Here is a 15000-nt window from a genome sequence, read left to right as displayed (position 1 = left end):
TATGTAGCCCTTAGTACGGCCACTCAGGAAGCAATTTGGCTTCGAAGGTTACTCACAGATGTAGGAAAACCTCTTGCAGAACCCGTTGTAATCAATGAAGACAACCAAGGAGCTATTGCAATGGCAAAGAATCCTGTGGGTCATGCTAGGACCAAGCACATTGATATACGCTATCATTTCGTTCGCGAAGGAGTGCAAGACGGAGCGATTATTTTAAAATATGTAGCCACTGATGAGATGATTGCGGACATTCTGACGAAGCCGTTACCTAAGCATCGATTCGAGAAGCTTGTCATCCAACTAGGAATGAAAACTGTCAAATAAGCAACGTCAAAAGTGGGAGTGTTGTTATTGTAAAAAAAAGAAAAGAAAAGAAAAAAGAACGTTTGATGGTTGCTAATTTTTAATGTATGCACACTGACACCTCTTCACGGGAATATTTAATTAAGCTTTCCATTGGGTGATAGTGTTTTTCTTTTGTTATTCAAATTATTGTTTTTCGTTTCAATTTAAGTTTAAATAGCTTATTCTGTTGTACCTTTTTTCATGTGTAACCTTCGGCGAGTGAAGAGAAGTTTTGTTTTACGTTGCGAAAAATAAAATCAATCCTCTCCAGTTTTGTCCATCCAAGTCCCTTCTTAGCCTCCCTGTGTTTTGTTAGAGTTGTTCTATAGTTTTGAACAGTTATTTTGATATTTTAGTTAATTCTATGACCATTCGATCAGTGCCGAAATTGCCTAAAATTGCGTGACCTAGCCCCTTTAAGTTCAGCTGTTTACCGTTCCATCATAACCTTGTGTCATTTAAATATCTAACACGACCTCATAGAATTGTCGATAAAACGTCTGTGAATCTAAGAAGCCGAGGGGTACCAGTTAATAAAAAGTGATGAAAAGGTCATTTAAGACAGAACCTAGCAGTGCAAGATCTCGAATGTCAAGGTTTGGCAGCCATTTTGTTACTCTTTCGGCGAAATTGTTTTATTAATCGTGTGCATGTTTTCACAGCCCTTTGAGAAGAAACTAAGTAGGTCACATTTTAGCCAGAGATTCGGTGCTTGAAACGACAAAAAGTCAATCTTCTTGAATCGATTCATGATTTCGTTCCTGAGGAAAACGTTATGGGAGCGAGCGATGGAAAGCGTTCCCTGTGCTTATCTTGCGGTTAAACGTTTACATCGGTGAAACTATATTTTTTAAATCGATATTGGTGCATCTGCTCTCCAAGAATTTTGTTAGAATGTGTCAAGTTTTCATACGGTGTGGCGCACTAAAATCATCGACAGCAAGTTGCAAGTTGTAAGAAAAATAAGCTTACTATTAGTTGTTATAAAAGTGTAGTCTAACAATTTAACGCTAACAATTGTTGTTCAGAAAAAAAGTTTAATTAAATTCTCAGTGATCCTAAAAAACAATTTGATGAGCTAACTATTATCGCAGAGAATGCCTAATTAGTTTTAAAGGTAATGGAAAACACTATGAAAAGGTAAACAAATCTTTTCCTCATTGAAATTGGGAAAATATTTCATTTTTTGGCCAAGGTAAAGATCTTTGATTAAGTCAGCTACAAATAACAATGCTAAATTTTAATTTTTTAACAATGATGTATTATTTGTAGATCGATTTGCTATTGTTCGTCCAAGGTCAATTAAATAACGTGAGAAAATTAATGGCCTTTAAAGTTACCAGTTGCGAGTGTTTTTTTCTGTCTATAAAGATCGGGATGCGGTGTTTAGAAAACCACGAAAAATTACATTTGAAACTAAAATATTGCACACACTTGTGACAGTCAGAAAAAAATTATCAAGTGACAGCCTTTGTGTTAAATTAAAAGGTTAAAAGCTCTAAAACATACTATGAAATTACACACAACGCAAGCCATTAAAGCTAAGTGCAAAATGATGTGTACTTTATCATTTTTACATTGTCAAATTAATGTGCTCAGCATAAAGGCAAATTATTGAAATATTACGTTTTATCGACATGTGATTTTAAGTAATGAATGCTTTAATTGAGCGACTGTAATGTATATTGAGGAACTCTGGTATTGATGATGTGGGTATTGAGTGGGTAGTGTGTGGAAAGTAATCTGTGGTATGGTACCACCTCTGTAGAGTAAACAGTTTTCTATCTTTGATTGATGAAGATGATTTCGTGTAAAGGTAGTGGTCAATTCTGTCTGATCATCAAAATGCTGTTTTGGCTCAGCAGTTCATCTCACTTAAAGTTACTATTGAATCCATAGATTCCACCTGTAATGTACAGTGTACACTGAAACAAGTTGGTTACAATTTTATGTACACATATCATTTATGTGTAAAAAATTGCTTCTATAATATATATTGTAACTAGTGTTCTGCTTTTAGTTATCCTCCGATGGTTAGTTATGGCTGAATCATGTGGAATTTTACATTTTCTGTTAGGCCAGGATTTCTCAGACCTTACTTGCCAAAATAAGATTAAATTCCACAATCAATGAACCAATTGTTTTGGTTTGTTTCATGACACTTTGAATTGAAATAGCAGTCATTTTAAAAAGTTTCTGTCTCTCGTAAGGAGGGCTTTCAATAGAAGCTGGCTACTGCTGGAGCTCCGGAGGTTGTGGGTCATCAAGTCACTGGGTACTTGGTCTAAAAAGTTCTGCTAGCATAACAAACCTCTTGAAATGTTTACAACCTTAACCACTCCATAGTGCAAAAATGTTCAAAATTTGCCTACACTTGAGTATAATTCATACGTGTTCTTCATTTTCCCTGTGTTTAGCAATTGCCTATGTTCGCGATCAAGACACTTCCTGCCATTTTTAGCAGTATCATAGTAAAGTTAGTCTCTCTTTCATGTCGGCTGTTTAATAAAGCATACCAGACTGAATTATTTGCATTCTTTCCAAAGAAGTCACATTCTGGAACAGGAATTTGAAGACGTTTTTACTTTCATTCTATATTGTTTCTAATCAATATTGTGGTATTTTTGCTTACTGAAGAATATTTTAATAACTCTTTCATTGCCTTCGAATGAAGTGAAAGTCTTGTAAAAATTAAAAACACTGTTTCTTTTGTTCATAAATATTTTGTCATTTAATAAATTGCCATTTAGTCATGATCTTTGACTTTTCACACATATTTTAAAGTGTACGAAACTGACTCAGATCTCACAGTCATACAAAATTTCTTAGATAGATGTTTTAAAAGGAAATATACATCTATTAAGAAAATTGCCATTCGAGATCTTTTAGAAAAGGCAGATAAGAAGCTTTTGAAGGTATGTTTGGTTGACCATGACTGCCTGCTCAGTAATATTATACCAAAGAAGAAAGAAACAAAGTATCATCTTAGGAACAGAACTGCGTATCACCCACAAATAAATTCTGATAGATTTAAGACAATATACCAGGATCTTTCTCCTTTTTTGAGAATCTGGAAAGGTGTAAATAGTTTTTCAAGCCATTTTTACAAGTTGTGGTATGTACAGATACAAATGGGCTTCATGTGTGATTATTATTAATTCAATCAGCAATATTGTTTTCTTGAGCATGCTTGGTCCTGTTTTGTCATAGTCATTACACATGATGTCATTTGAGCAGCTTTTTACAGGTGGGGTCACCCGAAGAGTGAGGAGATTGTTATAATGGTTTTGAGATCAGCCTTGTACATGTAGCTTGTTCTTTACGAAGGGAGCCTTCACTTTACTTGATAAATCTGTGTTGGGTTTGTTTTCAGTATGTCAAGATTTCATGGTGCGGGAAGATGGAGCCCTTGCACAACGACTTCAAGAAGAAGAATGTAATAAATAAGATTTGATTGTCTTGTAATGATACAACTACGTGTAGTTTTCAGTATTACAGAGGTACAGGTGTATTTTGTTACTTGGAGGATAGCATAGTTTATAATTTTTGTTTTCATATTGTAAATGTAAAAATGTAAATGCTTTGTTTATAGTGGAAGTGCCAGTTAACAGGCACCCCACTTTTATTAATTTGAAAGAAACATGATTAAGAACTCCAGTTGAATCCGGGACATGCAGAAACAAATCCAAATCAGAGGTTAGAACTGGATTTGAACCCGGGTCAACCGCATGCAAACCCAACGCCCTAACCACTGGACGACATCACTTCCCTATTGAAGAGTCAATGTATAAAAAAATACATTTCCAGAAAAGATGAGTAATGACTCTTTTTATGTAGCACAATTAGGTTGTCATCAAGGAATTTTATAGATAATAGTAGGGGTCTCAAGTGGTAAAATCAGAGACTCGCCGAGATGCTGAGATCCATGTTTGTGAATCCGAGACCGAGACCAAAACATTTATTCACATGGAAATAAATGTAATATAAACAAGACTTCAAGACTCTTCGCAAAGGCCGTCGAGATTTCAAGATAGGATGAAAAGTTTGTGAGTGCCAATATTTTGGAGGTATCATTCGCCACCCCTATTAGTTGATGCATGTTTTAATTATACTGTAAATCAGCTTTTTTGCTTCTACCAGTCACTGTTGGACTTGAGTGTGGAGGGTTACCTCAGAGGCCACTTAATTAAGAGGAAACTTTGTACCCTTATCACATGTGTTATTGTGCTCCTGTTTCCCTGTGTAGCGTAGACCAAAGTTCTTGAAATGTTGGTATTGCTGAAACATTTCACCCTTTCAATGTTAGTGTGAAAATTAGCATGAAATGTTGTTGTCTTTATTCTTAGTGTTTCTTGTGTCGCTGTCATTGTTGTGCGCAGCTCTAATAAGTGGCTTGTCCCTGTTCTGATTTGAGCATTTCATTTGATTTGTTCTGATTTCAGTTGATTTGTAGTCTCCCAAAAATATTTTTTATTAGTAGAGCACTCGTGCTCGGCTAAATAACTGTGAGACTTAAATAAATTGATTATTATTATTGTTAGAAAGTTCCTTGTCACCAATAACATGCACCTACAAGGGACATAACACTAAAAATCATGTCCCTTGTGGCTGCTTCCCTTGGAATTCCAAGGTCACATCAGCAGTCTGTCAAGTATGGCAGTGAATACCAATGATGGCAGTAAAAAGTACATAGCAAGAAATAAAATGCTGTAGGCTTAACTGTCTTTGTTGTTACTCAAGTCTTGTCTCTTCTTTTGAGTCGGAAATCATTATCTCAGAAATCGCAGTGAAAGAAAAACTGTCCATGAAGATGTGAAGGCAGCAAAAATTACATACTTGGAAGAAGTAAGAAGTGCACAAATCTTGCCTGTCGCTGAAGTGCACAACATGTAAGTTAATACATGTATGCTTTCTTTGATGTACATTTTTTACTAGTAGGATATGTACATATACCAGTATATAGATAATAGCTGGGAGTCAGAGAAATACCTGTTGTCAGCTTTATCTTCTTGGCTGCAGTCTTCACATCTTAATGTGTCAAATAAACTTAGTTGAGGTTTTGATTTTTGGCAGATCTCAATAATTTATCTCTTGCTGTCTGCAATAATATAAATACTTCACTTGCAATCAGCTGTATTAAACTTGCAAGGCTCACAGACCAGCAGTTCCTCTTCCTCATTTGATGCCAATTGACCAAATGCAAAAATGGCTGCCAACAAATTATTATTTTGGCTCTGTGTTAATTAGCTTAAGTAGTTTCATTTTACAGCCCAAATTCTTTCAATTTTACATGTGTCAATGAGGCTACATGTACATGAAGTTAGTCTAATTAACACAAAGACGAAAGAATTATAGTTTGTTGGTGGCCATTTTGGTATTCAGTCAGTAAAATACTCCAATAGTAATTTATTAATTTTATGTGTATGCCTGTCATGTTTATTGCAATGTGTAATCTTCAATGTAAAACACCATTGTTGGGCTTTTCACATCTTTTCTTAAAGATGTCTTGATGGCCTTGATTACCTGCACGAGCTAATTGTAAAAAATGTAGTGTACACTTAAGTGAAGGCACAGACAAGTGGTCCTTTGCCCCATCAATATGTTAATGAAGTTAAAAATTTTTATGAATTAAAGACATGCACCTACATGTATGTTTTAATGTTGGGCGTGGGATGTTTGCGTACATTTACATATATATGCTGTAGGTCATTTTGTTCCTTAGGTTAAATTGCAACCAAACTAGGTCATTTTGTTTCAACCTTCATGGGTCAACTTTTTTGAACCTAGATCAAGTTGTCTTGTCAGTTTGGGGCAGTTACAAAACACAGGTCAAAGGTCATTGTTTTACCAATACCAATTCGGAAACAACCCTAACCATTCACAAGTGCAAACATTAGGCCTAAACATGTTTCTTTAGGCCTAATTAGGCTTAAGGTTAGCTTTAATGCATGTTTAAGATGCTATCTATTGGTAAAACAATGACCTGAGACCTGTGTTTCATACCTGCCCCAAATGGACAGTCTAGGTTGAAACAAAATGACCTAGTTTGGTTGCAAATTAACCTAAGAAACAAAATGACCTGAACATATATATTAACAAGGTCGTGAATTACTCTTTTTAGTCTGAGTGCAGCTGTAGTAGCCAACACCTTGAACTTATGTGTAGACATGGGTGTGGGACCTGCAAAAATCACAATTCTGAAAAAAAAACTTTGAAAACCTTTGATCTCTCTTCTCATCCCAGGTTTTGCTTTCTGTTTTCAGAGCTCTTTGCAATTTTTTTTCAATTTGGCTGTGTTGACGAAAATACCTTTACCCAAATTAAAAAAAATAGAGAATCACTTTACAAGTACAGTATATAATCTTCAAATGTTGTAACTCAAGTATCCCTACAGCTTTCAATGGTTCTCAGTTTAATGTACTTGGTAGAAAAAAGGTTTATTGAAAGTATTTTAGACCTTGTACATCCATACATGTACTCTAGTTAAAAGGTCATGTGGCTGACACAAGGCAGCATTCTTTAGGCCAAAAATAACAAACTTCTTTAAACTTCATGGTGGCCATGGTTTTTATCTGAGGTGAGATAAAAAACCTTTGTTTCTGTTTGCCTCAGGTCAACTTAATCTGGCTTTTGCAATAATATTGTTTTTGTTTCCCATATGCAAGGTACTGCAGCTACAGTAGTAAAAGTGAATCTTTTCTTACATTTTTTTCTAGAGCTTTTCATGATTTCTTCTTGTAATTAATTGTGAATGCATGCACATCCAGAAACAACAAAATTCCATTCCTGTTTATTTCTTTTTGTTTTCTTCTCATATCTGTGTAGTTGAGCAAGGAAAAGCATTTTGCATAAATTTCTTATGATTATTACACAAAACTTGTAATATTACAGTGTTTAAATTAATGAAAGAAGTTATGATAAATTTTGTAATAAAAACTAACGATAAAAAGTCACGACGTTTCGACCCCTCGGAGGTCATTTTCAAGTGAGAATAAAAGTTTTAAGAATTAGCATAAATATGTAAAAACTAGATAAAAATGCGGCGAACGCCGAAATGTGATAAAAATATGTACAAAAGTGTAAAAAGTGCTAAAAAGATATGGAGTAATGAACGGTAGCTAGAGAAAAACAATAGACAAAAAATAATTAATTACAAGAACTGTTCTAAACAAATAATTTGGCGCGGATAGAGTCACACTGTTTGTTTAGCGATGGTTTCAGTTCTTTTATAAAAAACATTTCAAAAACAAGACAATCAAACTTGTTCTGGCACTTTCTCAGGATTCTAAAGCTCTTTGCGATGTTGTTAGGTTCCAATGCATGTTTCTCTCTCAGATGGTCGCCGATGGTTGCCCCTTTGTGCTCTTCAATGCGCTGGTGAAGGTGCCGGCAGGTATATCCGACATAACCTGCGTCGCACAGGTCACACTTGAATTGGTACACAACGCACTGTTGGCTTACAAGGGGTGGCTTCTCTTCACGGACCCGGATCTCTTCTTTGATCTTTTTGCTCGTGTAGACAGGGGTAATATCCGCACTGATCTTACGGCTTAGGTCGGCAAGTTGTCTCCGTACGGCGTTCGCAGATTTTTGGTCCTTGAAGGGCAACACGACTCTGATTGGGTCCCCACGCTTCTCATCAACGTGGGTGCGTGATTCCTCGGAAACTTTTGAATCAACGAAAAGGCGGATGGTGGACTGCACATGATCTTCAGGATAAGAATCGCCACCAAAAATCAGCTTTTCCAGTTTGAAGGAAACTTGTACGAACAAGTGGACGGTGTGGCAATGGGCTCGCCGCTGGGGCCTCTCATGGCAAACGCCTTCATGTGTAACATCGAGAAACAGCTGGAAACAGAAAACAAGATGCCCGCCTTTTACAAGCGCTATGTTGATGACACCCTTAGCGCAATGCCTGATGTTGAAGCAGCTATAGATTTCTTAACGACACTAAACAACAGTCACCCTTCTATTGATTTCACAATGGAGCTCGAAGAAAATGGCAGACTACCCTTTCTTGGAATGAACGTAATCAGGAATGGATGCTACCTGAACACAACGGTGTACCGAAAACCAACTGACACCGGACTGTTGTTACATTATCACAGCCACGTTGACGCGAGATATAAACGGTCGCTGATAAATACCATGCTTAACCGTGCGTTTAAGCTCTCGTCTACATGGACGGCCTTTCACGAGGAATGTGAACGCCTCAAAGAGATCTTTTCCCGTCTGTGTTATCCTGAAGATCATGTGCAGTCCACCATCCGCCTTTTCGTTGATTCAAAAGTTTCCGAGGAATCACGCACCCACGTTGATGAGAAGCGTGGGGACCCAATCAGAGTCGTGTTGCCCTTCAAGGACCAAAAATCTGCGAACGCCGTACGGAGACAACTTGCCGACCTAAGCCGTAAGATCAGTGCGGATATTACCCCTGTCTACACGAGCAAAAAGATCAAAGAAGAGATCCGGGTCCGTGAAGAGAAGCCACCCCTTGTAAGCCAACAGTGCGTTGTGTACCAATTCAAGTGTGACCTGTGCGACGCAGGTTATGTCGGATATACCTGCCGGCACCTTCACCAGCGCATTGAAGAGCACAAAGGGGCAACCATCGGCGACCATCTGAGAGAGAAACATGCATTGGAACCTAACAACATCGCAAAGAGCTTTAGAATCCTGAGAAAGTGCCAGAACAAGTTTGATTGTCTTGTTTTTGAAATGTTTTTATAAAAGAACTGAAACCATCGCTAAACAAACAGTGTGACTCTATCCGCGCCAAATTATTTGTTTAGAACAGTTCTTGTAATTAATTATTTTTTGTCTATTGTTTTTCTCTAGCTACCGTTCATTACTCCATATCTTTTTAGCACTTTTTACACTTTTGTACATATTTTTATCACATTTCGGCGTTCGCCGCATTTTTATCTAGTTTTTACATATTTATGCTAATTCTTAAAACTTTTATTCTCACTTGAAAATGACCTCCGAGGGGTCGAAACGTCGTGACTTTTTATCGTTAGTTTTTATTACAAAATCTATATCTAAAAGACTTCTGATTAAGTTATGATAAGCAGTTAAATTTAAGGTTAGGTGTAAAGAATTATTTCTTTGAGTGAGGTGTGACATTAAAACAAGAACTGAGTAGATAATTATCATTCTTAGACGAGATACATGTATTGAGCTGTGCAGAGCTGTGGTGATTTGTGCCTTTTTATAATCATTCCACATTTGATGAGAACTCAGCTTGACTGCTTGCTTTTTTAGAAAATCACGCTTTCTCATCTTCTGCCTCAGTTCGGATGATATCCACGGTGAAGATTTACTTTTCACTTTTCTTTTCCTTATCGGGGCATGTTTATTCGCAATTTCCAGAAACAGAGATTTCCAAACTAACCACATTTCGTTTGGGTCATCCAAAAGAGAAGCAAGATGGAAAGGTGTCTCTTTTATGTCATCAATGAAGGCATCACTATCAAAATTATTAAATTGGCGAGGTTCAATTACCTTTGGATCAGTTTTGGTCGTATTATGTTTATGAATAGCATAGATAAGACTGTGGTCAGAAATACCAACGTGTAAGACCCCATGATTTGTTATGATATCTGGTTTGTTAGTGAATATGTGATCGATTAGTGTTCTGGTAGTAGTAGTGATTCTCGTTGGCTGATCTATCAATTCAATGTATTGGTACGTTTCAGTAATAAACTTTAAGTGTTCAGCATTGCGGTCAGGCGTTTGCGGTAATAGATTACAGTTAGTATCACCAACAATCATACTCTCCTTATCTTCTTTATCAAGTTTTAGCAGGTAGGATTCGAATTTTTCAAAGATTTCAACCTTCGAGTCTGGAGGTCTATACCAAGTTGTCAGCAGGAATGGCCTGGACTTGGGCTTTTTAATTTCAACCGTCAAAATTTCTAAATCTTCGTGAGAGGAGAGGTCTTGTCTGTTTACGTAATTCAAGGATTGTCTAATGTACAAAGCTACACCACCACCATTTCTATTCCTATCGCGGTGGAGTATATCGTATCCCTCAATGTCTACCTGGCTATCGGGAATTGTTTTATCCAATTTCGTTTCGTTCAATCCAAGTATGTCAATTGCTTTATCTTCCATGAAGACACACAATTCGTCATGATGGCAAGTTAGGCTACAGATATTAAGAGATGCAATTTTAAATCCCCTCATTTTTGGTAAAGTAGGGAAGTTAGGGCTTAAGTTAGATGAATGTAAGATGCTATCCCTTACACAATTCATACTAAGATCATCATCCTGATTTAATGACTTGTCATTCTTCTTACTTGGTTCAAGTTATTGTTCCACAGTTGTTCTTGTTCTGTTCCGTCGTTTCATTGTGTTTCATTGGCCCTGAAAAGCCCCTATGGGGAGCGGTCAATTAAGTATGTAATGTATGGTAAGTCTCACTCCCAGCTAGTCTCCCTCGCAGCCGTTTTTTGGATGTCACGCAACGTTCCTAACTCCCAGCAGTCAATGGGTTAAACTATGATGTAAGTCAAGTAAAACTGCTTTTTACACTGTCAGAAATGTTGCCAACACCCCGAGTCTTTTAATAATAATTATTAAATTAAATTAGAAATTTTCTGATAGATGCTGTCTTGCAACCCCTTGGTCGTAAAATTAGTTTGGACACTGAGGAACCCATGAACCATTCACAAAGAATCGCAGAGATGCAACTTCGTGTAACGATAGTATTGTTTAATGATGTAATGCACCCAAAGAAGGATTAAGGTAGTTGCATTGCAATAGAAAAAGGACAACTGAAAATCAAACTTCAGAGTTCATTTTTCAAATTATGACTTACACATACAAGTAACAATCGGTCAAATTTAATGTCACAGGTAGGGAAGGGCACTCTCAAGGAGCGTGCTCTTTTGTGTGACACTGGCACCTCATGTGAGATGGAACTCAACAAAGCTAATCTAAACCAAGCTGTAACTCTTCCCTACCTGAGAGTAAGACTTGTAAATTTTACCCTGGCTAACACCAGACGATTTTACTCTCCAATTGGGTGCGCTTTAGGCGTGAATGGATAAATTCAAGACTTTTTGGTATAAAGAAATGTTCACAATGACAAAAAAAACCATTTTTTTTTGTTTTTGTGTTGAATTGAAACTTTGTTTAGTGTAATTTGAATCGTCATAGATCTAGTAAAGTTAATGATTGGTTATATTCAATTGTCAATTGGGAGCTTAAGGACGCGATGTTTTGAGGCATGGACGGATACTGGAAGTGATCATTTTTCACGCAAGGACAGACAGCTGTGGTCTCTCTCAGATTTTTTAACTAATCGTCTCTAATTGTGAAAAGATACTTAGCAGTGTGAATGTACTAGTGCCAAGACAAGTTAAAAAGGAAAACAGCTAACATCCAGTTGCCGTCTGACTCTGCAATGTCGTTGTGTGCTTACATGTAAGCTCCGTAATATGACTGACAGTCAGTCAAGCAGAATGACAGGAACGTGAGTCAAACCTAAAATTCAGTATAGTAACTGGGATTTTACAGTATGGTTTTTTATGAAGACAAACTTTTGTTTTTGTTAGATCTGAATGCCAGCAGAAGTCAGATTTTCTCCATCACTTAATGTTTTCTCAATGCATTTATCTACAAAAGGTTAATTAAGCATCATCTCTGCAGCATTATTGCACTAGTATTGCTTCTTTGTGACTGTTGTGGGTGTAATAATTGTTTGGGATGCTTGAAATTTCATGTTGCGCGGCCTCAGACAAAAGAATGAAATTTAAAGAATTTCAAACACTTGCTCTTAACTTTAAGAGCCGGCAGAAGTGGCTGTTTGACAAAAATAGATCTGAGACATCATTTCTTTGCTGTTGAAGGAAATCGCAAGGCATCTGCAAGAAAAGGAATCGTTAAAATTGGAGTGTGCAAGGCAACGTCGTATAGAACGACAACAAAAGGAAGAAGCAGAGGGCAAAATACTGAGTGAAGCTCTGTCAAAGCTAAAAGAAAATGGAAAAAATCGTGTGAATCATTTTGAAGTGGCTGAAATTCAGACAGGTTAGTCAAACTCTTCTAATCAAGAATGAACCCAAACAACCTTCTAATAATACTTCCAAATGTTGTTATCTGGGTAATAAAAATAGTTTACTTCATAGAAAGTGCGGCGTACGGGGTTTTATGCACGAGTTGTTTGTGTCAAAAACCCGAACGAGCGAGGAACGAGCGAGTGAGGGTTTTTGACACAAACAACGAGTGAATAAAACCCCGTACAAAGCACTTTCTATGTCGTAAACTCTTTATTACACATAACATGAGAATTTTCATTAAAATAGTTTTCTGAACGCGAATTAGAAACAAAAACTCACTAACAATAGAACCAAATGCAAATTTAATTTAATTCAATAACAAAGTACGATTTGCACGATTTGCACGAGATGCACGAGTGATTGGCATGGAAACGCCTTTACGCTATCGCTGATTGGTTATACTTTCACATGTGAAATAGCTGTACGCCATTCTGATTGGCTGTATAGGTCTTTTTCACATGTGAAAATAAAGCGTATAGATTTGTACAAATGAGCTTTATGGAATAAAATTCTCATGTTATGTGTAATAAATAATAGTACTTAGTTATAGGTGTTTGCTGGTGTCATTGTTACCCTGTCTAGTTTATGAAATGATGTCATTCTGAGCAGGAACAAAATAATTCCCGATCAGTGTCTACCGTGAAATTACAGTACTGTGCAACCTCTTTCGAGTCTCGAGTCTCGCGAGGATCGAGGAACGGCAGTCGAGAATCAAGCAGTTCCTGTTGTGATTTAATCGAGGAGTAATGCTTTCGCGAAAGCTGAATTGATTATGAATAACTGACAAGGTTTCCCGTCCGTGATTTTGTGAGAATCAAGTGTCGAGGATCTAGTTTGATTTCGAGTGAATCAAGTCTCGATTCTCGAATTGATTTTTGATCCTCAATTCTCGTGATGATCGAGTCGAGACTGTCAACTTACTTTTGCATGGTTCTGTACTGTAAATTCGAACTGGGATACAGGAGAGGGTCTCTGCGGTAGGGGCAAGACATTGGCAAGACATTGGCAAGGCATTGGCAAGGCATTGGCACAGCGAGGCTCAGAGTACAGTAGTTTCCATGGTGGCCTTCCCCCCCCCCCCCCCCCCTACACCTTCAATCTTAGACAAAACTCTTGGGAAAAATTCTAGCTTTGGCATCATTTGACATGCACTCACAAAGTATATCCGTCCTTACCCCTCTTCCCCCTTATTACCAATGTTGTAATAATGAGGCAAAATACTGTGCAAACCTTTGGCCGTTTTTTTTAACCAACATTGGAATGTGGGAGGAGGTGGGGAAGCAGGAAGAATTTAATCTTAATCACTGAAAAATCAGAGTGCCACATTTTCCCAACGAGTTTTGTCCAAAATGGTAGGTAGGTCTCATTTTGCCACTGCTTACTTTGCACTTTTAAAAACTTTTTAAAATCACTCTTTAATACTTTTAGGTGGTTTTACTGTAGCAGTGCAGAGATTTTAATGCTAAGATTGTATTACATTGCATTAAATTTTGTCACAGCACTGGTTCCTGTGGGTTCTAGAGATCGCCCAGTGCATACAGATGATACGAAACCTCATCAGAAACTATCAGCAAAAGGTAGTAACAGTAGCAGAGGATCTGATAATGGCAACAGCATGGGAGAAGGAACTGTCGTTCAGCTGCCGCGACCGGCTGAGGGAGGACGCCTTGAGTGTGACAGGATTATTATGGATGATGGAACAGCTGTTCACTTCTTTGATGAAAATGACGATTCAGGTGTGAGGGAAAAAGCCCACCGAAGATCAAGAGAACGACAGGATGAGGTGGGAAATTCTGATGAGTGACTGGTTCAACAAAAGAGTCTAAATATAGTTGCTGGTATTGTTTACAGTCATCACCTTGCACTAAGTGTCGGTCTCCAAATGCAGTATCGCGTCATGTATATGTAAATACTACAACTTCTACCATCCAACTTTTTTTCTCCTTAAAATATGTCTTAAAATATGTTTTCTGTGTGCCTATTACGAGTATATGAGACCATTAAAAATTGGGGGGGGGGGGGGGGGGGGGGCACAGTGCTCGTTTCTTGGCAACACGATGATAAATGGGTGGCAAAGGGGCAATTTCAGCTTCAAAGTGATCTTTTTCCGGGAAAGGACTGGGGCGAGTTCCAAAACAGCACCTTAACTAAGAAGAATTATCATGATTGTACTTGGAAGCTCTTGAACAGCAAAAGCGGACATTGTTGCCTCTCTTTAGATGGCCAGCGTGAAATGCCATCATCTCCGAAGTCGCAATGTTATGCGCAGTATGAGATGCGCGGTGCAAAACAAGGGAATCACCTTCAGCCAATCATTAAGGGCTACAGCTCGTGTTTTTAAACCCGATAAAACACTGCTGCGAGTTTTTTAAACATTTCTTAGAAAACCTTCGTTTTTACGGAGATTCCCATTAAAATTATCAAACACCTGCTAAACTGCTATTTTAAACATATTTTTATTATCCTTGTTGCTTCAAAACGCCAAACATACCGTTTTGAATCATCACTGCGTATTTTTATTCCGGAGTAGGGTCAGTCAAACGCATCCTAATAGTGACAAGCACATAATGACTGGCTCCCTCCGTTTCGA

The 15000-nt window shown here is 37.6% G+C and overlaps 3 protein-coding genes across 3 annotated transcripts in view; all 3 read left to right on the top strand.

Annotated features, from left to right (window-relative positions):
* Positions 1–5555, top strand: part of LOC137996592 (uncharacterized) — a 34694-nt gene extending 29139 nt beyond the window's left edge. The window contains exons 5-7 of the mRNA XM_068842069.1: positions 3719–3781; positions 5105–5234; positions 5419–5555. Of these exons, the coding sequence (XP_068698170.1) occupies positions 3719–3781; positions 5105–5234; positions 5419–5428 (203 nt within the window). The 3' untranslated portion in view covers positions 5429–5555. The remainder of the gene's footprint in view (positions 1–3718; positions 3782–5104; positions 5235–5418) is intronic.
* The window catches only part of LOC137996591 (uncharacterized), a 49291-nt gene that overhangs the window by 29034 nt on the left and 5257 nt on the right, over positions 1–15000 (top strand). The window contains exons 2-3 of the mRNA XM_068842068.1: positions 12201–12381; positions 13910–14193. Coding sequence (XP_068698169.1) covers positions 14026–14193 — 168 coding nt within the window. The 5' untranslated portion in view covers positions 12201–12381; positions 13910–14025. The remainder of the gene's footprint in view (positions 1–12200; positions 12382–13909; positions 14194–15000) is intronic.
* On the top strand, positions 8050–9075 carry LOC137995200 (uncharacterized). The gene has a single exon (XM_068840774.1). It carries the CDS (start codon positions 8050–8052, stop codon positions 9073–9075), a length of 1026 nt encoding a protein of 341 aa, XP_068696875.1.

This window comes from Montipora foliosa, chromosome 3 (genome assembly GCF_036669935.1).
Source record: "Montipora foliosa isolate CH-2021 chromosome 3, ASM3666993v2, whole genome shotgun sequence".
In the NCBI taxonomy this organism is placed as follows: domain Eukaryota; kingdom Metazoa; phylum Cnidaria; class Anthozoa; order Scleractinia; family Acroporidae; genus Montipora; species Montipora foliosa.
This window is presented reverse-complemented; position numbering and strand designations above follow the sequence as displayed.

Coding starts and splice junctions, on each gene's coding strand:
- LOC137995200 (XM_068840774.1), top strand. CDS start 8,050: ATGATCTTCAGGATAAGAATCGCCACCAAAAATCAGCTTTTCCAGTTT.